Below are 24,147 nucleotides of genomic sequence, written 5' to 3' on the forward strand. Positions count from 1 at the left end.
CTCTTATGAACAGTCTCACTCAACCTTATTATCTAAGGAAGGGCAACATCTGGCCTAGAGTCCTCATGAGGCTAGCAGCCATGACAGGGATTTACCTTGACATTAGTTTTGGTGTCCAGTCCTGTCATGAAGCTCCCTAAGTTGTTGAGAAATCGATCTGCAGAACTCCCCTATAAATGGCAAAGAACAAACACAAAACCAAATGTTATATTTCATACAGGGGAATATCTTACTTTTATAAAGAGAAAATACCTATCTGTATTATTTTATATTATTTTCTTTTCTGTCTAGATTTAATTTTACCTGTCTAAAGAACTTCTGATGTGAGACTTCCCTCTGCTGATGGAGAAAGGCAATTTATAATGTTAAGGGAGTTGTCTGGGAAACCAAGAAGTTAAAGGGTCACACAGCTAGTATGTGTCCTAGATGGGAATTGACTCCACCAACTTCCAGACTCCAAGGCTAACCCTCTCTCCACTATACCACACTGCCCTGAGAGTGCAGAAGACTTTTCTTCACTTCCTGTCCACCCTCCCAACCCCCATCTCCCCAAAAAGATTTTAAAGATTTGCCCAGATTGGCTTAATTCTCTTTATTAAGCTGAAAACTATGGAAAATATACAAATCTATGAAGGGGAATATACATGCAACAACAACCTTGTGCATTTTAAAATGCTGCACCTTGTTTTGATAATGGAACATATATGGAGTAGACTGGCTGGCATGGCTCTGGGAGTCCTACCATTCCTGAAAGGCATCAGAGGCACAAGCCAATGCTGTGGGGTTCAGAAAGCACCCATTGAGAGGTCAGACAGCCCCTGAAGTTAACCTTCAACAGCTGCACTCTCAGGCACTCTCAGTGTGGGTGAACCTATGCTTTACACTAAATCAAAGACAAAAGCTAAATAAAAAAGAAAATAAAATCACATTTTCTTCATAGTTAGTCACTGTTTTACAAATGTCTCTCTAAAACCCAGTTTTCTTGTTTTCTTTTTTCTTTTGGAAGGGGGGAGGCAGGGCAATTGGGGTTAAGTGACTTGCTCAAGGTTACACAGCTAGTGAGAGTAAAGTGTCTGAAGCCAGATTTGAACTCAGATCCTCCTGACTCCAGGGTCAGTGCTCTATTCACATTCACTGAGCCATCTAGCTGCCCCTCAGTTTGCTTTTTTTCAATGGGCAGATTCATATAACCAGATTATCTGGGAAATTAATCAACAATTTTTGATAGTGGTTCATGGACTTTTGATTTAAATCAAGTAATTCTCCCTTGGCCTCAATATAAGGGACTGCTGATCCACTTAAATCAGTGCTAAGAGGTGAAGGCAAGACACAGATCAGACCCAAGAAAAGTTCGGCCCTTAATCTAGCTTGCGAAGGACTACACCTAGCTAGGGACCCAGCACTCCCAGCTAGGCAGGAAAGAAGATAACCTCTCTCTGGGCTGAAACAGTCCCAAATTCTCTCCCTGCTCTCCTTCCCCTCTCCCACCCTTGGTGCTAGCTCTCAAATGCCCAAACTATTCTGATTTGTTTATGATGTTATTTTACTATCAATGTCTCTCTAGCCTTGGACACCGAATCTATAGAAACATTCCAATCTCATGTTTTCCTCCCTAGGAACAAAGGGTGAAGGATGGGGCAGGAGAGGGGAGGAGGTAGTTTGAAGCCAGCTGGCATCAATCCACAAATCCCAGAAGGGAACTTGGTTAATGTCAATCTAGGCAATTGGCAAAGAGAGATCGACTAGTCTCAGTGACCCTACCTGGCATGTTTCCTCACAATGAATGACAGTGTTATCCAGTTATCAGCTCTGTCAGTAACGTGACTTGCCAATGCATATGCCAATACACAGTGTTAAGACATTTTCCAGACATGATTTGGGACATGTTGTACTATGCCATACCTTGGTCAGATCAAAGAGTTTCTTCACTTGATTGATGGCAACATTAATTTCATTATTTGGAGGTAATCCATTCACTTTGCTGGTACCCACTGAAAAGCCACCATACCTTGAAAAAAAAAAATTAAGGCAATTGTTTAAGTGTGAACTAAATGGTTGCAATGTGTCCCTCACTCCCAGTCTTCATAATCTATGTTTAAACCTCAGCTGCCTCCTCCTCAAAGTGAATCAAAAATCATAACAGTAATTCAATCTGCAGTTACGTTCAGTCTAAATGGCTTCTCCTCTCATTTTAATTTATGGGTGAGGGTGGGAATTACAGAAATTCAAAGAGGTTCCAGGTAAACATGTAACTCCAGAATTAGAATCCTGAAGTATGAGAAAAATGGTAAAGTGCTCTTGCCCATAAGGGCCAAGTGGTCTGAGTTTAGGGACCTGGGCAAGCCTGGGGTTGGTAGGTTGGGAAGCATTCTGTTCCACATCAGCCTTGGAGTTACATATAGGTCTTTGGCTCATGCCTAGTAACATGGATCCCAGAGACACTCCAAGAGTTTGTATCTACCCTGCCCAGGTGTGTAGGAATAACCTCACCGGTAATCAGGGAAGCAATGGGAAAGAGGCTAGGTGAGAAGGCTAATCTGATATGTTTCTTCCACACCTCTTACGGGCAGTGCTACTTCTCCCACTCTACTTTTGAATCAGTTCAAAGCACACCCAAAGGCCTTCCCTTTCTCCCCTCTTTATTTTTTCCTGCCCTCTTCCCTTCTCCACCTTCTCCTTCAAAGCTCAAAGTGGTCAAGGCTTGTTACAATTTTTTCTCCACCCTAAGATCATCCTGGATCCAAAACTCAAACCCAAAAGAGTGACCTTGAACTCTTTTTTGAGCATCTTGGAACACTGTGCGTCCACTGGTAACTATGACCCTCTACTCTCAAATCCCTTGAGACTGTAGCAACTCATCTGGCCTTGGGGGGTAAAATATAACTAGACTCAATTATAGACTTATACCTCAACACCATTTTTTCCTGCCAAACTTGAAGTCAAAAGTTGGTAGGGTCCATATGTAAGCTCACTGGGGTTTCAAGAGAAAGTGAGAAGACTTGATACTTGAGGTCAACAGTTAAAGCCGGCCACCCTGGGTCACATGAAGTCCATAATATGCCCAATAAGATTAAATTGTAATTGGGAAATGTTTTAGAAAATTTATTAAAATACATTAATAAATGGATAATAAAATATTACAATCAATATGTGGCCCACAGAAGGCCTTATGCATGGGTAAGTGTGGCCTCCAACTCCATGATTTTGGCATTCCTGCTCTACAGTATGCATCCATGGTTTAGTTCCACAAATACAAAGGAATCCAGTATTGTTCATCCCATATGTCCCTCACACTTTCTGCTTTCCCAATTAGGTGTAAAATCCCAAACAAATGACATGCAAGCCAAAAGACATTTCATCACTCCCATCATGAGGCTAAGAAATCAAAGAAAAATCAACCGAGCAAAAAAAAAAAAAGTCACAGACTTACCTAAACTCATTTACCCAAATCTTGTTCTTCAAGCTGCAAAAAACAAAGACGAAGAAACAAAAATTATTTCAAAGACACTAAAACTGTTCCTGCCAAGGAGAAATGAGTAAATTGAACAGCAGAATACTAAGGGAAGAGAAAAAGAAAACTCAGGGCATCAGAAAGCAGCAAGAAGGCGGGATGGAAGTCAATAATCACAATGCTATTCTTTTTTCTTAAGCTTACAAATGCTATCCTTTAGAATATGATTAATGTACCAAATTAATCTATAATGCCTGGGTATTTTTATTTTACAAAGACAGTATTTATAATAGTTCTAATCAAATAATTTAAAGAAACTGTTTTCCCTACAAAGGAATGCTGAATCTGCAAACAACTATCCCCAGGGCAGTTAGGTGGTGCAGTAAAGAGAGCACTGGCCCTGGAATCAGGAGGACCTGAGTTCAAATCTAGCCTCAGATATTTAACACTTAGGCCTTGGGCAAGTCACTTAACCCCAACTGCCCTGCCTTCTCCCCTCCCCCCCCCAAAAAAAAATCCATGAAGATGTTGAGAATGTAAAGTTATATCTTTCTGACCTCTCAGTTATTAAAATCCAATTAAGAAAATGTAATGTGGGATTCCCAAGACCTGTATTCAGATTCTGGCTCTTCTACTTTCTAGTTGCATGGCTTTGGGGCAAATCTCAATACTTGTACTATATTATATAGCCCATAGGATTGCTATGAAGGTCAAAGGGGGCACTGCATATCAATTGATATAGAGACATGAGCAATTAATTGAAGACACACCACTACAAATCATCTGACTTTGGGATCACATCTGAACAAGTGATACAGATCCACCTCCATTCTATCAGAAAAAGCTTCCCTTAATAATTTCTAGTAAGTAAGGAACATAAATTTTAAAAACAAGCACCTTTTTGCTATGATCTGGACATAGGTCTTCACCAGATAGTCCGATATGTTTCTTCCAGTCAAGTTCTGAAGGATGTCAGATGTATTTTGTTTTCTCTGTCAAATCAAATACAACTGTCTTTACTGTTCAGCAGTAATTAGTTCAAACTGAACACTACCCTAGCATGAAAATGGATGCATTACTGGAGAGCACAGCTATGAGACCTCGGGACTCCTTGTAATTATACAGCAAGAGTCGTAGGAAATTGCTGCTGCAGCAGCCCATTCAGGCCAATAATGAAGTCAGTCAATGGTCAATAAGCATTTATTAAGCACCTACTACATATCAGGAAGTGTGCTGCTAAGCACTGAGAATTCGAAGAAAGGCAAAAGAAAAAAAGTCCCTGCTCTCAAGGGAGCAGTGGGTAGACAGCATGTAAATAAATAAGTACAAACAAGATACGTCCAAGATAAATGGGACGATCCACAGGAGGGAAGGCACCATCAAATGGAGTCTCCTGCTCTATTTTGTTCACCGCACTTAGATCTGAACTACCTCCTAGCCTTGTAAGCTCAGTAGGTTATGCTGGAAAACAGTTTCCAAGTAATCATTTTGTACAAATAAAGAAGGGATGACAGCTCAGAAATATGAAAGAGGATTTGTTCCTAGCTTACACGCTGAGTTCCCATTGATATAAAGATTGTCTCTTCACACACAAAGCAATAGCAACCATGTTTTCAGGAACTGTCCTTGGGTATTCTGCTTGAGTTTTGAACATTGATAATGGGCAAAGTGAAGGCAGGGATAACATCTATCAGATCCTCCTTTCAGACACTCACTTCCCAAGCTAGTGTGCCAGAGAAATTGCTTCAGACACACACAACATTTTGAAGACCAAAAGGCCCTCACTCCATGGGTGAGTGCGATGTAATCTAATTTTCAAAGAGAGGCTAAATTTCTTGCTTGGGTTTGGAAGTAGAAACATTACGCTCCAAAAGGATGTTTTTTAAATGTTTAATGTTGATTTTTGTATGTTATAGATTGAGAGGAGAACCCTAATATATGGGTACAGTTGTACTAAACAAGAAAAAAAAACAATACTACTTTTAAAAGACCTACATATTTTCACTAGCATTAAAATAACTCACCTCGACTAAAATACAAAAATTCCTTAGATGTAATCTTATCCTTTCCTGCTTAACAAACATTTAAAAAATAGCTACACCCATTGTTTTGTCAGAGACTAAGAATGAGTAAATAAACTTACCTGGGGAGGAGGCAATCCGCCCGCACCAGCAGGGCACACGGGAAGCATTTTCTTTATCCTGTCATTACTGCACTCACAGGAAGGGGAAGGGTTCTCCATTGTCCAGTTGCCTCTCTGGAACATGTTCATCACAGACTCGGGGACAGGAGCTGTGGTCCATTTATCCTCACCTACCTCACAGGGCATACCCCTGAAGAAAGTAAAAAACTGATTCTCAAGTCAGCTGGAAGAAATCTGAATTTCCCAGAAGTCTTTAACAGCTGCCTCCACTTCCTGTCCTTTACTAACTTAGGCTTTCAACAACCTAGGGAAGATTGACAGACACCCTAGATTTGGAGTAATGGATAAGCAAGGAAGTAACAAGAGGGAAGATGGTAACTTTCAATGGATTCAAAGTCACCAGGTTCAGGCGAGTGACATCTCAGGTACCAAAAGAAATGGTCAATTTAACTGCTGAGCCACTGCCAGTGATTTTTGAAAGAAATATGGGAAATGTGAGAGGTGACACAGACTGGATGAACACACTCAAACATACTCATTTACGAAAAGGGAACAAGATAACCTCAGAGCCAGAAGGACCCAAAGTCAAGTCCAATCTCTGACTCATACTGACTATGTGACCCTAGGGAGGTCACTTACCCTTTCAGTGTCCTAGTCCTCTCTCTATGATTAAAAGATGCATAGTAGGTGGCATTCTACATTGATTGAGGGAACACCCTCATAAGGAATACCCTATATTAATTCAATCACTGTGTTTAGTACAAAAAATTTATTTTTTCCCCTTCATTTAGACTTGGACTTCCTGCAAATATCTTCCAGCACATAGGCTGGCAGTTCTTATCAAGAGAATAAACTGAGAAAAAAATTGCCTGATTTAAGTATTAGCCACATTCTAGGTATAAAAGAGAAACTGGTATGAAACAGGGTTTTTACACAACTGAAAAAAACCGACCAGAAAGTTATGTTTGCAGATATAAGGACATAACACTTCTCTTATCTTTAGTGATTAATTTTATATGTATTTAAAGCCTGAAAAACAGTCATCAGAAGCAACTAAGACTTAGCCCAGCTAGGTGTTGCAAAGGACTGAATGCCAGGCCCAGAGTCAGGAAGACCTGAGTTCATATTAACTTGTACCTTATGTACAAATAATTATGTACCTTATGTACAAATAAAAGGATGGCATCATATTTAGAAATTGGGGGCAACTCCTCTGAGTACAGAGGAATGCTGCTAAATGCTAAAAGGGCAGAAACAGCCAGCATAAATATAATATTTTCATAATTCTGTTTCTGAGTAATTCAGAGTACTTATTATTTTGAAAAGTAAATTAAGTTATTTTTGCTTTGAATTTTTTTTAAGTATTAAGAATATATGATGGATATGGTATGATTGCCATCTGGTGGGTAATGGATCATCATGAAAACTGTAGGTTTCAAGGCGGCCAGGTGGCGCAGTGAGTAAGAGTGCCGGCCCTGGTGTCAGGAGATCCGGGATCGGTTCCAGCCTCAGATACTTAGCACCCACACAAAAAATAACTGGCTGTGCAACCTTAAGCAAGTTATTTAACCCCAACTGCTTTAAAAAAGAAAAAAGAAAACTGTAGGTTACAAGAATTTAATTAACCCTAGAGACTGTTATTGCTAAAATGGTACTTACGGAATTGACTGTCCTTCCATACAACGGGTACCAAAACCAGGGCTCTTGGTCAGAGCATCCAAAAGTTTTTGAGTGCCTGCATCTTCAGGAGCATCATTGCTACAGATATACCAGAAATAAACTAATGAAGGAATTGCTAAAATAATCCATACTTCTTAAAAACTCAAATCAGCTCAACATGTAAGGAAATATCAATCAATGTTAGAAAAAGAGATTATATGGAGTTTTCCAAGTAAAAACTGAATTCAGGTAGGTTTCTCTTAATGATTAAATGTCAAAATAGGAAAAAAAAAATCTAATTTACCAAAGTGTTACTTTTCCAGAACTTGCATCCTACGCTAGAAAGCAGCACCAAACTTCTGTCAACTTTTGAAATTTATGGAATTTTTAAAAGGGTTACTTAGGCGTTAGTATTTTAATACTGGCTATCTGAAAGTGACTCCATCACACTGCACATTAGAATTTTTTCCTGTGCATGGACATTCGGCTTTTTCCCTTCCCCAGGAAATAGAAAGCAAATTTGATTGACTCAATATGAATGTTCCATCACTGCATAGGGAATACTGTTTTCTTACTGCAAAGCTGATCCTTTCCTTTTCTTTTAAGTGCCAGTCTGTTAGAAGACATTTTGCCTAAAGACCAAACAGCAGCTAATGTATACAATGAGGAAGAACAATGAGGAAATTCATGAGTGAAGCTGCTGCACTTCTAGTATGACAAATAATTTATTACATTAAGAAATTAGGAAGCAGCCCTGACTGCCACTATCAGAACCCCTTCCACCTGTTTCATCTACAAAGTGCATTCATTTATTCTAACTTGTAGCATGTTTCCACTTTCCACAAATAAACTGCAAGCACTTGAAGGGAGTAATTATGTTGCTTTCATCTTTGTATGTGCACAGAGTTTTTTCACAGTTCCTTACACACAGTAAAAACATTTGCTAAATTGAACAACGGGCCTGAGATCAAAGTTGAGCGTAATCATGAAAATTTAAACACACTCTAATTTAGATGTCGACTTTAAGCAAGGCATAGCATATCCTACATTTTAAAAAACCCCACTAATCCTGACATAAGAAGTATATTTGGGAATAATTTGGATTTGCTCATTGTTCTTCTCTGCTCCAGACTAGAAGCTGTGGTGGTTCATTTTTTAGCCAAATGAGAAAAGACAAGATAAGATAGGATAGAATATATTTCACTTTGCAGCCTCATTCACCACTCTAAGCACTTGGTACCTCTTTTCTATTTTCTCTGGTTTCCCATTCTCTAGAAGAAGGGCCACATACCTGACAAATGTATACTGTTCATTGTACATCCATGGCTGCAGTTCCAGACTGGGGTACTTGCCAAAAGGAGGAACGATCAGACTGAACACAAGGGCAATGCAGACAAACACCGCTGGCAGAACAATCTGAAACCATCAGGTCGGGAAAAGGAAGAAAGCTGACATGAATAGGAAAACTCCAACTTTAAAAGGCCCCCTGGATATTTCTTCCTTCTTACTTTAGCTAATTTTCTATGCAACAGGTCACGTAAATTGTCACGGTGTGTTAGCAAGTAGCCTGACTCTGGTTGCCTCTTATAAAATCCTCCCCCCCCCCCCCCAAACAGTCCACAGCTAACCATCAACTTCTAGGAAACTCAGACTTCTAGGTTTGCCCGTTGGTAGACATATGTCTAGGAATCTCTCATTCTTTGTGAAGGATTTTACATAGCCAGCCTCCCAGACCTGTTAGTTGGCTCTTATGACTAAAGAGAAGAAAAGATTTCTAGATGGATGCCTCACTGCCCCACCCAAGGTATATACAGAACTCACCTGAGCAAAAAATCCCTTCCTGCTACGCCTGGCTATCAGCCACCTCTTCCACAAAAGGGCTACGAACTGCTGTTGGGTGAGTTTCCAACCCTTCACCTGGTAGGAGCCTTTACCATCCATGCCACTGAGTAGGTCTGTCTCTCGGGATTCTGAGAGAAAAGGATCCTGGGTGTCACCTGAGAAGTTGCCATCGCAATCTTACTCAGTCAAATGCCACAACCTTTCACCTCCTTTAATTCTCTAGGTGCCTTTGATTTGCCAAATTCTAATTCCTGACACGTGCTTCCTCAAAAACATGAGGAAAAAAGAGCTATCATGGGAAATCACACCCTTGAAAATATGGGGAAAAGTTCAAAATGTCAAACAATATAAAAAGCCTCCACCTGCCAGTATGATGAGAACAACAAAATCCAGGTCCTTGAACAATGACTGGATATCAGGTTTAGAAAATTAAAAGATGCATTTGGGCAAATCTGGATGCTATGCAGTCACTTAGCCTAATCAAGTCAATCCAATTTTTAGAAAAAATACTAATGCATATTTTTTATGACAAAAGACAAAATGACCAATCCAATTTACAAAAGGATCGAAATTCATTAAAACAGAATCTGAATTCAGTCAATCTTAATCTGCATGCAAAGGTAAGATACTGAACTCAATCCTTAAAAGCATAGCCTGAGGGGTGGCCAGGTAGTTCAGTGAGTAAGAGCACCAGCTCCAGTGTCAGGATGACCTGGGGATCAGATCTGGGCTCAGATACTTAGCACCACACCCAGAAATAACTGGCCATGTAACCTTGAGCAAGTTACTTAACCCCGATTGCTTAAAAAAAAAAAAAAAACCTAGCCCAGCTAAGAGAAACAATGGCCACATATTCATGCCTTGGAACTCTGAAACTAAGGTCATAAAATAAAGGTGTCTGGATGAACATACATACATGTATCTGATCAATCAATAAACATTAGGTGCCCACTAAGTGCCAGGACTGGGCTAAGTGTAGCCCTTGCCCTCAAGGAGCTTACAATCTGATACATGCAAAAGTTGTATTTATTTGCTAGTTGTCTTTATTTAAATTCTTAAGATACCATTCTGGTTTTCAAAGTAAGATAAAAGATTAGATAAGATTTTCAACATAAGAAAAATATTTTAAAAAGCAATTACATTCCGATAAAACATGATGCCAAGGAGAATGTTAGAGGCAAAACATTTAACATAAATATGTAGGACAAAAGAAACTAGTTAAAAACATTATTCTAATAAGGGTGTCTCTGTTTCACCAGACTGCCAAAGGGGTCTGGACTAGATTATCCCAGGAACAAATCAGATTCATTACTCACATTTGCAAAGGCACTTACATGCTAAAATACGAGAGAGAAAATATGTACACTTAGCACATTATGCTAACATTAAATGAATGTCTCCATTTCTGTAACAATTTTAGTTTTATATATTTAGAAGAGGTCATCTTGTACAACTTCTTTATTTTTGCAGATGAGGAAATGCAAGTAGTAAAACTACCCTAAATTCAACCTTAGGTTCCACTGGCCCATGTTGCCTATTCAAAATATATCAATAAATGTCATCTAAAGCAAATGGTACCTTCTAGGAAAACCTTCTGAGAAACAGGCATAAAGAAAAAAGCTAGGGGCGGCCAGGAAGCACAGCGAGTAAGAGCACCGGCTCCAGTGTCGGGATGACCTAGGGATTGAATCCGGGCTCAGATACTCAGCACCACACCCAGAAATAACTGGCCGTGTAACCTTGAGCAAGTTACTTAACCCCGATTGCTTAAAAAAAAAAAAGCTGTTACAAATTATGTGGGATAGCTTTTATTGATGTTTACCTGGGTCTACATCCGAGTCATTGGGATCAAAAGCATCGTCTTCAGTAAATGGGTGCAGACAGCTCTGGCGGTCCCCAAAGGCACGTCTGTTTCTTCTTGCAGGTAAGGTTCCATCTGAGGTTAAAGGGGGAAATGAGGGAGGGCTGTATTAGTTTCCATTTACTCCAGTTACTCACAAATGAATTCCACACTGAACCCCAAGCACTGGAAACGAACTTGGGAAAAAACGATGTTAAAGACAAATATTCTTTCATTCTAAATGAACTCAGGTTAAGTGTAATACACTGCAACAAAGACAGTTCAGCTTAAACCAACAGAATTACCTGAGGTCTCTGCATCTACTCCACTGTCTTCAGCCACTTTAAGGAATATCTGAAAACAAGATGAGGTCAGAAAATAGTTATTATTAATGCTATCATCGCAATGAACGTTATAATAGAATATTTTATTAAATGGCAAGATAAGCCCTAAGAAATTAGGTAATTAGGTTAAACGATCTCCAAGACCCCTTCCAGTCCTAAATCCTAAGGTCCTGTATTCCTATGATCTTAAGAACAAAGAAAATAGGTACTACATACTGTTAAGGATCTTCCAGATGAGATCCTATTATTGATACAACAGTAACAGCACTTTTAAGTTTCCAAAGTGCTTTACAAATATTAACTTACTTGATCTCAACAACTCTGGAAAAATGTGCTATTATTATCATCCCCACTTTACAGATTAGGAAACAGAGGCACACAAAAGTTAAGTAACTTGCCAGAGGACACTTAGCTAGCAAGTGGCTGAAGTCATGTCTTCCTGACTCCAGGTCCACAGCTCTGTGCCACCCAGCTTCCATAAATAACATTGTCCCACTACTGAAAGATCCGCCAAAGCCGTACTCCATTTTATTATTAGAGCGGATGACCCTGAGCACACATTCCAATGGAGCACACAGCCCATATGCCCAGATGTTGGGTATTATGTTTACCTAGTTCAACAACTCAATTCAACAATCATTTATTAGGCCCTATCTATCCACCCCTAGGAAATTGTGGACCTTTTAAAGTATTAAAGGAAAGCTTTTAAACTGGGAAGTTCTTTTTTAAAAGCATATGAAAGCCTTGCTTCAAGGAACTCTTCAAACACCAATGGGTTCAAATGGAAATAAGCCCTGAGGTTATGGGGAATGGGGCAGGTGAACTATGGACTTTTTGCCATTCAATTTCCACAATTCTCTGAATAAATTAGGACTCTGCTGACATTACAGTCATTTCTCTCTAAGGTAGCTCAGGAGAAGGTGCCCAATAATTAAAGAACTTCCTACCAAGTTCTCTTAACATTCTTCTCTTTTAAAAATTTCACTCCTGTCTTTTTCACTCAAACCCAACCTGAAGTAGTTAATCAGAGATTTCCTAGATGCTCAGAATACTGAGGACTGAAGGGTGGACCAACTCCAAAGCAAATAAACTTCAGGTCATCCAGTGATACATTTTTTTTTTGTCCTGGTCTTTGGAATTATTTACTCTGCCTAATTTACACAGCTGAAGAAACATTCCTTGCCGACATACCTCCTCCAATGTGGTCTCTGAGATGCCATAACTTGAAATGCCCAGGTCAGAGAGTCGGTCATCAATTTCATGGAAAAGCTCTACAAATGCTCCTTCCTTGGCAGCTTCATAGGGCAGCACATAGGTTAATTCATGCCCAATGTCCTCCACCAGCCGAGCCTCTGAGACATGCTTCGTAATGAGGTTGGAGATAGCAGAGACATCTACAGAAACCAAAGTCCAACAAAGAGTCAACATGATTATTGGTCTTTAATGCAACATGCAACCCATGTCCTTTTTTCCCCTTTTGCTTATGCTCTGGACAAAGACATGTAAGGATCTGTCCCTTTGGAATAGGTTTAAGTAAAAGGTGCCTGGCTATGAAGTCAACTAATAAATAAACTGCAAAATGACATAAATTTAAATCCTTCCTCAGACACTTAATAGCTGTGTGATCATTAACCCCTGTTTCTTTATCTGTAAAATGGGAATGATATCACCTACCTCATAATGTTATTGTAAAGATTAAATGAGGGAACATATGTAAAGTGTTTTACAAGCCTTAAAGCATTATATAAATGCTAGTTATTAAGAAAGAATCTCCATTCAGATATCTCTACTGATGATTCCAAATGTCAATTAGGTTAAACATATTGTTCTTACCTAGGCCACATGCTGGATACCTTCTGCTAGTTTTGTTTGTTTCCCCTTAGAGAATAAAAGTTGGTCCCCAGTGCCTATACTATGTGATTCTTTGAAGGGTTTACAACAAGTTATCCTTGAGAATTCATGCTTTTCTATGATGCTTAAAATTTTCAAGATCCCCCAACACAGCCACATTCACAGAATGTCAAGGCTTGACTGCTCTCACATGAAACCTTGTTGGGAGCAAACCTCCCGAGTGAGAAATACCCCAGTCATTACATTACCTATAGTCAGGGTGTCACTTTCATGGTCACTGCCCAAGCCTGCATCAGAGCTGCTCTGAGAGACGCTATCCTCCTGATGACAAAAAGACAGCAGGGATTACGGATAAGGGGGTGAAAAGTCTTCATTCTCCTTGTGCAGCTCAGTCAAAGTGCTTTGTCCTCATGAGAAGCTACAATGGGCACCTTCTTCATGTGCCTTGATCACGGCTTCAGACTGCAGTACATATACTCCTTCCAGAATAAGAACCAAGACTTGGAGCCACCACAAAATCCTTGCCCAATACTAGATACTACAAAGATCAGGATGGTGCTTAGATTGGTTCAGGCCTGGGAATTATACAATTAGCATTTATCAAGTGCCTGTTATGTTAGATATTATGTTAATTAGCCACCCAGTGAAAACATTTTAAAATATAGAGATAGAATAATATATTCAGAGCTAGAAGAAACTACAGGGGCCATTTAGCACATCCTCTTCATTTTAAAGCTGAGAAAAATTAAGCCATAGAGAAGTGAATGGATTTGCCCCAGTTACCACAAGTAGTAAGTAGCCCAGGATTTGAACCCAGGTTCTCTGATTACAACTTGAGTGGTTTTTTCTGTGGTAAAGTATGTATGATGGCTCTAGGTCAGAGTACAGGGACAGGTGTGATAATGATGACAGCAGGAAAAGGGGAAGGGGGAGAAGGGACTGATGTCATAACCTAGGGAATCACTCCATTCAATTAATTTTTAGAAAGTAAAGTTTTAAAGTTAAAAATAAAAGCTATTTTTTTTCTTTTCATGAATTAAATGACTGATGACTTGATGATAAAATGATCTGATGATTTAAAAAAAAAAGTCCCTACCTACAAGTTTAAGGAATTGATTTGACTTTTAACTTTTATATCTTATCCAGCTAACTGAAGCCAATTTCCTTATTCAAATAAGTTGCCTGATCAAACAGACAAACAGGAAGTAAGCGATAGGGATGTCAATGACCCTCAGAAGTTTAAATGAATCGGCTGCTACATTAGCCATTGTGGCTAGTATGAGCCTCAGAGAGCAGCTAACAGGTTGTAGTCTGGAACCAGGCTATTTACTCTGGGCTACTGACTTTCCTTCAACTTTCAAAAAATAAGTTGTTGCTACAGTGGGAAATGACAGGCAAAGGACAGAGAGACAAAAAATAATGCTCACAGATGTAGTGAGGAAACAACTGTCTTCCAAAGAAGTATAAACACTTTCCCCCTTATATGATCTCATCAATCCCCACAATAACTGTACAAAAACACAAGCAAGTAGAAGAAGGAACCCCTTGCGGGCAGGAATTGTTTTTGTGTTTGCATCTGTAACCCCTTAACACAGTGCCTGGCCCATAAAAACAATGAACAAATGGTTGTTGCCTTCCTGTAATCTAATTATCCTAATTTCATATGAAGAATTTTAAACAGTAAGAGACAAATTGCTTATTCAAGATCATATACAAGTAAGTAGTGAAGCTGGGCCAAATCCCAAGGTTCCCTACTCTCATGCCAAGTACTGTACTGGTGGGTATTCACTCCCCATCCCTGCTTTTGCTATGCCTGAGCAGCTGTTTCAGCTGCAGACTTTAGGGTGTAAAGCAAACACCAGGAGTCACCTACTACTGGCAAAACAAAGCCCTGGGAAGATTTTCCCTAAGTCATTATGCCTCTGAAGCACTGTACTGCATTCTACATAGGTTTAATTTGCTGGTGGAGAGTCTGCCTGAATTCTCTATTTCTCCTTCGGGGCAGACCTCCTTCCATGACACCTGGTATATTCCAGGATAAGCAAAACTGAGAAGCAGAAAGGGGAGTTGGCTTTCTTCAAAAATCAAAGAGTAAGACAGCAACAGGAATCGAACAGAAGAAGCCCTTAATTTCTACTCGGGCATTAGTCCTAAGACTTAGAATAGAAGACTCACCTTTTTCAGGTAAGACACTGTGCTGCTGCTATTTCTACAGGAACTGAGGGAGGAATCCACATCCTTCTTGACCAGGGTCAGATAGTATCCTGTTCCCAGCTGATTCTTCAAAAACAGAGAGGAGCCAACACAACACAACTTCCCATGAGAAATTATGGCAATCCTGTCACCCAGTATGTCTGCTTCATCCATGTGATGAGTGGAGAGAATGATGGTGCGACCTGCCAAGACACAAACCAAAGGGGAAATGGTGACACTGCATGCTCTCTGAGCCACTGAAAGGAGGAGGACATAGCAGGCAAGAAGCCAGTCTAAACACCAGCCTGGTTATTGCTGCTTCTAAAACGGCAGTGATTCAGTTAAATTCAACAATACTTAATAAGCACCTAAAATGCTCAGGATACTGCCTTAGATACTTAGAGGGAGCGAATGTTTGGGTAATAAAGGATCCCTGCCATCACAGAGTTTACAGAGTACAAAATATGGAGACCTTGGTAGGTAATGAGCAAAACCACCACCAGGTATATAACCTAAGGGTCAAAGACTGAGGAAAAGGTCCCATCGATATGAAAATATTCATGTTGGCACTTATCGCGGCTGCTCAGAACTGGAAGTACAGTTGAGGACCATTGACTGAGGAAGGACTGAATGAATGTAATATATAAATGCAATAAAATACTATCATATCATAAAATGTGACAATTATCAAGAATTTGGAGGAACTTGGAGGGGACATGCAGGAAAAGATGCAGGGTAAAGTAAAAATACCAAAAGAATGAAAAAGTAATTAACAACATTAAGAGACAGCAGAAGTCAGACAGAACGTGGTTATTGATCTGAACTCCAGAAGAGTGACAATGAAACACGCCTCCCTCTCTCCAGCTTGTAAATACGCAGGGGTGAACTGTAGCAACAAAGGGAGGCCTAGGCTGTCAGCAGGGGAAATGTGCTGGGTTTTTTGGCTTAGTGTTTGTTAGGAGGAAGGGTTGGAGGGTAGGGAAAAAGCATAAGTCACTGGGACACGCGAGGGATCTAACAAGAACAGCAACAGTGTCAAGTACCAAGAAACCATTACTTTAAAAAGCATAAACAGTGTGTGATGTCATCCAAACAAGCCCCTTCATGAGGTCTGGGACCTGACAGCTCAGAAAGGATGACCAATATTCTTCTTGGGATGCAGAAAGTAGCTCTGATGCACTGGGCAGGTACTCAGGGAGGATTGTATTGATACATTCACTTCATGCAAACCCGAACTTCTCTCGTTAATCGAGGAAAAAAAACAAACAGTAAGCACCTTGTCGATATTTCAGGAGCAGTTCCCATATCCCTCTGCGAGAGTAAGGGTCAACCCCAGCTGTCGGTTCATCTAAAATGACCACCTTCGATCCACCAACAAAGGCCAAAGCCACAGACAGCTTCCTCTGCATTCCACCTGTGAAACAGAAACACTGATTTTTAGCATTCCACTGGGAATAGAGCATAAATTAAGAAAAAAGAATCTACAGTCTAGACTTTCACGGGAAAGAGACAATGGACACATGGACCCACCCTAGAACACCCTCCCACCCCTTCTGACTGATGAGATAGGGCCAGCATGATTCTTCTGCAAGAAATTAGGCACCAAGAAGCTGGTATTTTTAAGGGCCAACTATTTTCACTGCATCATAACTGCAACCGTTAACAGATAAAACAACCTTTTATCTCTCCCTTAAGATAAAAAAAGCTAATAATGCGGGATACGTTTGCATACACACATATGATATATACTCTTAGACAGTGCTTTAGTATATATTTATAGGGCTTTACATATTTAATACCTAGTATACTATGTTCATTCATTCATTCAATAAACATCTAGTAAGTTCCTACTATGTGCCACACGCTAAATGCTAGGGACAAAAAATGAGGCAAAAGACAGTCCCTCCCCTGCCCAGGAGTTTACAGTCTAAGGAGGAGAGATGACATTCTGACAAATATATACAAAGTAAGCTACATACAGAATAAATAGGAAATAATTAACAAAGAGAAGGCACTTGAATTATGGGGGATTGGGGAAAGCTTCCTGCAGAAGGTAGGATTTTAGCTGGGATTTAAATGAAGTCAGGGAGGTTGGTAGTTGGAGCAGAGAAGGGAGAACATTCCAGGTGCGCGGGACAGAAAGAGAAAATGCCCAGAGTTAGAGTGAGTGACTTGTTTGTGACATTGTCAGGAGGTCAGTGTCACTGAATCGAATAATGCATTTCTCCCCTCCTCCCCTCTATGTATGTATGTATACACATATACATACAAACACATATACATTTTACTCATATATATATGTATATGTATGTGTAGGTATTCTGCCCCTGCACCGCCCCCCTCCCCACAGTAAAATGGGGACAGTACAAACACCCACCTCCCAGGTGCTTACTTTACTTTCCCCCTCCCCCTCTATCTGCCTTCTCCCACTCTCCTTCCCTCCCTCCCCTGATTGCAGGTCCACAACTCTGCACACTATGGTGACATCTAGCTGCCTCAGGTAAACAGAGCAACAGAATGCGTTGGAGAACTCATCTTCTTCCCAGTGTCTGCACCAAGTGGTTTTTTTTTTTTTTTTGGTGAGGGGAAAAAAAGAACTGAAATGTCTCCCAGATTTATTCCTTCTCCAACTCTTACATTTAAAACCTTATCTGACACTCAGCTTTTTGGAGAATGAACAGGGGAAACAAAAAGACAAACAAAAAAGAAAGGGAAAAGAAGTTGAGGGAAAGGATGGAGGAGAGCTTTGGAACAGTTTGTATAAACTCTGGAATGAAAGCTGCTCTAGAGCTGAACCCCTGTCCCCCAACACCACCCTCCTCTCCCCCTCCTTCATCTCTTCCACAAGAAGCATGACTCTAACTGTCATCTCTGACCCTGAAGGGGAGGAGGGGGAAGAAGACTTTCCTAGCTCCTTTGTGCCAGGCACTGTGCTTAAAGCATTACAGATCTGAAGAGGTGGGGGTGGAGGCAATATCTGCACTCACCAGACAATTGACTTGTCTTTGTTTTCAGTTTGTGTGGCAAACCAACATCCAGCACCATCTGCTCCATCTCCTCCTTCACACTCTTCTCCGACAGCCCTTTCAGGCGGGCATAGAACCAGATGTGTTCTTCTACTGTTAGCCTAGGGAACAGAGCGGGCATGCTGCCAGTCAGCCGGGGTCAGGCTGGTCAGAGCAGGACTAAAGCTATTTGTCAAATTAGTCTTAAAAGAAACAAGGTTTATAACGTAAAAGCAAATAGGGAATTTTTGAAAACTTTTTCAGTCCCTGAAAAATCATTAATAATCAAGATGAGACAGCAATGATGGGGTTGCAAGTTTGTATCACTGGATAAAGTGGCCTCATCAATGAAGATCCATCAAAGCACCAAAATACTAAAGAAGAAAGTTCCTGGTGGGAGAACAAGTAAATTACTGAGAGAATATCGTCATACTGAATTTTTTTATCTGACTCTAGTATTAAATAAGGATTAGTTTTGAAATAAAGTCATAGATCTCTGTTCTCACAATTGGGATTAGGCTGCTTCCATCAAGTCTGGCTCAGGATGCAGTCATGGGAGTGTGGGGCCCAGAACAAAGGATGAGGAAAGAAAACCTGAATACAGATGAGTATAGCAACAAATTAAAAATCCTGGGTTCCCAAAGATAATTTTGCCAAAGTCTCTCTCTTTCTCTAGTCCAGTAAATCAAGAAACACACTCATCATTTGCCACAGTGGGAGTAAACAGGTAGATTTCTTTTGTTAACACCTTAAAACACAGAAACAACTATCTTCTTGGAGCGTGGGCTCCAAGCTCTGTGGTTTGGGGAGTTGACATCCCATTGCTGGAATGAGATGCTCAAACTGTAGTGATTTGGGTAAGAAAGAGTTCAGCAAGACCTGAGACACGCACAGACAATCCCTCCAGAATGGGCAAAGAGATGGCAGTGTGGTTCTCTCTCTTCCTGTATACACCCTTCAAGGCTACACGGTACACTCTATGACCTCTCCCTTGCAACAACACTTTCTCTTCAAGACTTAAGCTTAAGATTGCCCTGGATACCCGTTTTAATCGTGTGGCCTCTAGGGCAGAGAAACCTGCCTAGAACGATATCCCTGTGACCAACACTGCAATACAGGTGGTGCCATTTCTTTGTCACCCACCACTGAAGCACACAGGACAAAGGTCTTTCCACTTCTCTGAAAAAACACAGCAGCTACTCACATGTCAAAAAGCACATTATGCTGAGGACAGACCCCCAAGTTCTGCCTTATAGTGCTCAGCTCTGAACGGATATCTTTCCCAAGGATATAGGCAGTGCCCGAAGTCGGAGGAAACAAGCCAGTCAAGATGGACCTAGGTATAAAAGAAACTGTGCTGTAAGTAAATGCCAAACCAATAATCCTCAAATTTTTTTCCACACACTTTGGTAAAAGGCACTGTGAACTACCCATTCACTATCACCTTCCAGTTCTCTTTGCCGCCTACATAAAAATAAATAATAGGACATTTCCTTTTGGTCTCAGTTTTATTCAAATACAGTTAATGCTATTCTTTGAAAATATCAGTCGGGATGGGTGTAGGGGTGATACAGATTCAAATTCACCTGAAATGCAAATATATACATTTTGATGTCATTTACATTTTGAGTTACCACTGGGAGCCTCAAAAGAACCCTTCTGGGTCTCATTAACATTGATAATGGTTTATAAACTATACTTTGCAAGTGGCAGCTACAGGTGCTGCCATCACCAGAGGTAAACATAAGATTTTTCATGTGGTAGTTTATTAGTTTAAGCCACCATCCCAAAGGAGATAATTTTCAGATAACAATGAAAATAATCATCTGAGCTCTCTGTTTAAAAGTCTGTTTGCTAGAAATACAGATCTTTCTGCAAACTCTGGATTTTCTTTCACAGAATCACCTTTCTTTATTCTGATCAGAAAAGAATACCAATAAAGCTCCAAGAGAGAGACCAGTTCTAAGATATTTGGATGCTACACTTTCTAAAAATGCTCTGAAGTTCCAAGGCCTCATGCCTTTTTAGATGCATGCATTACAAAACTCTTGTATATATACATGCAAACATATATATGTATAAATATAAACACACATATATCTTTATAAAGTTATAAGCACACATAGATTTACACATACATATACATGTGTATATATATTTTTGATACATAGATTTATATATAAACACATTTGTATGCACATATATACATGTACATATATCTATATATTTTTGATAAAGGATTTATGTATATATAAACACACATAAACATACATATACATAATGACTTTAGGATACAGTTTTCTAACTAAGCCTCAGAACTTCCTTCAGGTTTACTCTATAAAAGCAAAACATCCTCTTCTTACATTGTGGTGGTTTTCCCAGCTCCATTATGTCCTAGAAAAGATGTGATCTGTCCTTCATAGAAATTCAGTGCAAGACCATCCACTGCCACCTTCATGCCATCCCGATAAACCTTTACCAGGTTCTGAATGGAAACCCCCAGGCGCAGGTGACTGGGTTCTTCTTCCATGCAGACTATGAGAAAGAAATTAATATATTAGATGTATAAAGGTCCAGAAATAAGACCCATTGTACTGGTAGGGATGGGTAGTCTGCCCTTGGATTCCGAAGATCAATCTACTTAAGATGGTGAGAGCATGTCAACCTGTCAACTATGCCAGTAACATTAATGCGATGTCACACATCAGATACAGCACAGTCCTTCCCTTGAAGCAATGTGACAAATTGGAAATATTCCCCAAAAATATATTTCCCTGCCATGCTGAGAGGTTCCAACCTTAACCTAGGGCTCTCCTGGTTTCCCTCTCCTACAGAAGTAGGAAAAAACGGACTCAAATGTGCTTGCTCAGGGATCCAAAAACTGTGGTTCTTATACTCTTAAAAAGATTGGATGATGGCCATTTGGTGCTACCATAGGCATTCATAAAAGCAGGGTAAGAAAGGGAAAACTCAATGCTTCCCTATGCACACCCATCTCTCCCTAGTCTAGGTGACAAGGCTCGGGGGGGGGGGGGGGGTGGGGGGGGGGGAAGTAATTTAAGCTTCTGTAGCTACTGAGGAGAAAAAAGAAATGTTATCCAGTGCCACAAGCACTGGTTCCAGGATAATACTTAGACACACTCTTGTGATGTCAACCAATTACCACATGAAAGGCACAAGAAAATACTGAATGAGGCATTATGTTAAGGATGGCTTTGTTGCCCTACATATGATTCTAGAATTCTGCAAGGTCATGGCCAATGTTCTCTAAAAGAATACCAACAATCAATGGAAAAGGCAGGGAGCAGAGTTGAAAACTGTCAGCAGAACTTACTCTCTGAAGTTCCTTTTTGCCTGGAACCAAGATGACTCTTTTCATCACTTTTCTCACCAAACCAGTAAGACTTGGTGAAAGGGAAATACCATGGCCTGGGGATTCCATATTGACCTGAAAACAAAAGACAGACAACATGAGGCAGCCTTAAAGTTATCCTAGCATCTCACTGAGCCCAGTAAAAGTTCCATCCTAATAAACACCCTGACACCTCCTGGAAACAGAAAAAGTGAACTAAAACTTCATTTTGTTATAAAATATTAACTAATGAAAAAATTTAAAAACTTAGCCTAGAAGAGGTTTCTTCCCCCTTAAGATAACCTAGCCCAAATTCACTTCACCAGGAGGAAAATTGACACCCAGGGAATCAAAGCGATTTGTCCAAGATCACATGATTACTAAGTGGAAGAAAAGAGCCTGGAACTCAGCTATCCTGACTCTGAGTTCAATTCTCTTTTCACTATACCACAATGCTCTGGTTGTGCCTATGCTAAGGGAGGCACTGCGGCAAGCTAGGCAAGGAGGTGAAAAGAAGCATAAAATATAGCCCCTGTTGGCAAGAGAATGTAATCACCCCGAGGGAAGTGTGCTAGGGGCAGCACCAGCCCTGGAATCAGGAGGACCTGAGTTCAAATCCGACCTCAGACACTTAACACAAAAACTAGCCATGTGACCTTGGGAAGTCACTTAACCCCAACTGCCCTCGCCAAAAAAACAAAAACAAAAAAAGAGTGTGCTGCACATAACAGGTACAACACATGGTGAACTGAACTGAAATGGGCTGACCAGAAGCTCACAATTTAGTTGGGGAAAGAAGGCATACATGCAGAAGACATTAGTACCAATTTGGCAATACAAGGCAAGTGCCTAATTCACTGGTAAAACAAGTTAATTAGTGCTGGGAGAATCCAGAAATGAGAAAACTCATGGTGGGCTGAAGCATCAGAGAAAGTTTCATGAATGAGGTATAATGTGCTCTGGGCCAGGAAAGAAAAGCAGAAGTTGGCTAATTATCCAGAAGAGAGAAGGTCAGGTGGCATAATGGGGAAGGAATCTACCTAGAATTTTGTGTTGTTTTTTTTTTTCTAATCTTCATGTAGACAGATAAAGTAAGAGGCTTAGCTGGGAAGAATTTAGCTGCAAAGGAGATCTAGGTAAGAATCTTTTTTGCCACAGGCAACGAAAATCACTGAAGCCTTTTGAGCAAAAGAATGATAAGATCCAAGCAATTCTTTACAAAGACTGGTCTGCTCATAATGCCTAGGATAGAGTAGAGGTGGGACAGACAGGAGGCAGGAAGATGAAGTGGGGTGTATTCTAACACAATAACACAGACATGAGGTGATGGGAACTTCATATTCCTTGCTGCAGTCAGGTAGACAGATAGAACTATATACTGGCAGCTTATACTATAACCAGATATAGGTAGCCAGGTGGTGTAATGGATTAAGGGTACTAGACTTGGAGTCAGGAATATATGAGTTCAAATTCTGCCTCAGGCCCTCTCTAGCTGTGACATGGGCAAGTGACTTAATCTCTCTCGGCCTCAGTTTCTTCAACTGCAGAATGAAGATAATAAAAGCACTCACCTTACAGGGCTGTTGTAAGGATCAAATGAAATAACATGTGTAAAGCGCTTTGCAAACCTTAAAGGTTAACACTAGCAATACTATTGTTCTTAGTATTAAATGTATTGTCATTTATTTATATATTATATTTATTACATATATTGTTGTCATTAAATATATTTGGACATAGGAGAGGTCCATCTCAGATCTTTTATAAGGAGATACAGAGGAGTTCAGGGCTACTTCCAAGGTCACAGATCAAGTCAACAGAAGAATAAGGAATTGAATGTCAAAGTACCTAAGCTTAGATTAAAAAAATTAAAAATCTCCCATCATCTGCCACCTCTTTAAGAACACAGAATGATTATGTTTTTGTTTGTTTTCTCTATTCTGTATTTGTGTTCTGGCTGAGTCCAAAATTAAAAAAAAAAAGAAAAGAAAAAAGAACATAGAATCAAAGAATCTTAAGGGTTTGACAGGACCATAAAAGCTATCTAGTCCAACTAACTTCCTATACTTGGTTTGTTCTATTTGCCATGGGTATAAAGATCTGTCTTCTTCCAAGGAGAACAGAGCCCCTAGAAAGACTCTACTGTAAGGCAAAAATAAGGGGAAGAAAATGGGGTGCATCATGAAATCCAAGACCAGGAATAGTATTTTACAAAATACGAGAGTTATAGGGTTGAGTGGAAAAACAAAGCATACCTGGAAAGACAGACTCAATATACCAGGTCATCACACCATAGAGAAAGGTATCAAATAACATCATGGAGATGGAGGTGGTGAGGCTGAAGCCATCTTCCTCTAGAGGGCTCTCGAAAAGGTTGTCCCACTGCACTCCAATGCCCTGCTCCTCAAAGAGGGCAAAGTACTCACAACCAAAGCCAAATGCCACAGGCGACAGAAAACTCTGAGGA

General features: G+C 40.2%; 1 protein-coding gene across 1 annotated transcript in view; it reads right to left on the reverse strand.

Annotated features, from left to right (window-relative positions):
• The window catches only part of ABCA1 (ATP binding cassette subfamily A member 1), a 148,539-nt gene that overhangs the window by 21,082 nt on the left and 103,310 nt on the right, over positions 1-24,147 (reverse strand). The window contains exons 17-35 of the mRNA XM_069106082.1: positions 23,936-24,140; positions 21,663-21,776; positions 20,692-20,863; positions 19,533-19,664; positions 18,311-18,450; positions 16,600-16,737; positions 15,306-15,526; positions 13,379-13,451; positions 12,471-12,673; positions 11,241-11,289; positions 10,918-11,031; positions 9,075-9,223; positions 8,545-8,669; positions 7,254-7,352; positions 5,595-5,784; positions 4,349-4,443; positions 3,431-3,463; positions 1,903-2,008; positions 96-170 (exon numbers count right to left, since the gene is read on the reverse strand). Of these exons, the coding sequence (XP_068962183.1) occupies positions 96-170; positions 1,903-2,008; positions 3,431-3,463; positions 4,349-4,443; positions 5,595-5,784; positions 7,254-7,352; positions 8,545-8,669; positions 9,075-9,223; positions 10,918-11,031; positions 11,241-11,289; positions 12,471-12,673; positions 13,379-13,451; positions 15,306-15,526; positions 16,600-16,737; positions 18,311-18,450; positions 19,533-19,664; positions 20,692-20,863; positions 21,663-21,776; positions 23,936-24,140 (2,433 nt within the window). The remainder of the gene's footprint in view (positions 1-95; positions 171-1,902; positions 2,009-3,430; positions 3,464-4,348; positions 4,444-5,594; positions 5,785-7,253; positions 7,353-8,544; positions 8,670-9,074; positions 9,224-10,917; positions 11,032-11,240; positions 11,290-12,470; positions 12,674-13,378; positions 13,452-15,305; positions 15,527-16,599; positions 16,738-18,310; positions 18,451-19,532; positions 19,665-20,691; positions 20,864-21,662; positions 21,777-23,935; positions 24,141-24,147) is intronic.

This window comes from Petaurus breviceps, unplaced genomic scaffold, assembly GCF_028583685.1.
Source record: "Petaurus breviceps papuanus isolate PSGF00001 unplaced genomic scaffold, PetGlider_PUasm1.0 138, whole genome shotgun sequence".
Taxonomy (NCBI): Eukaryota; Metazoa; Chordata; class Mammalia; order Diprotodontia; family Petauridae; genus Petaurus; species Petaurus breviceps.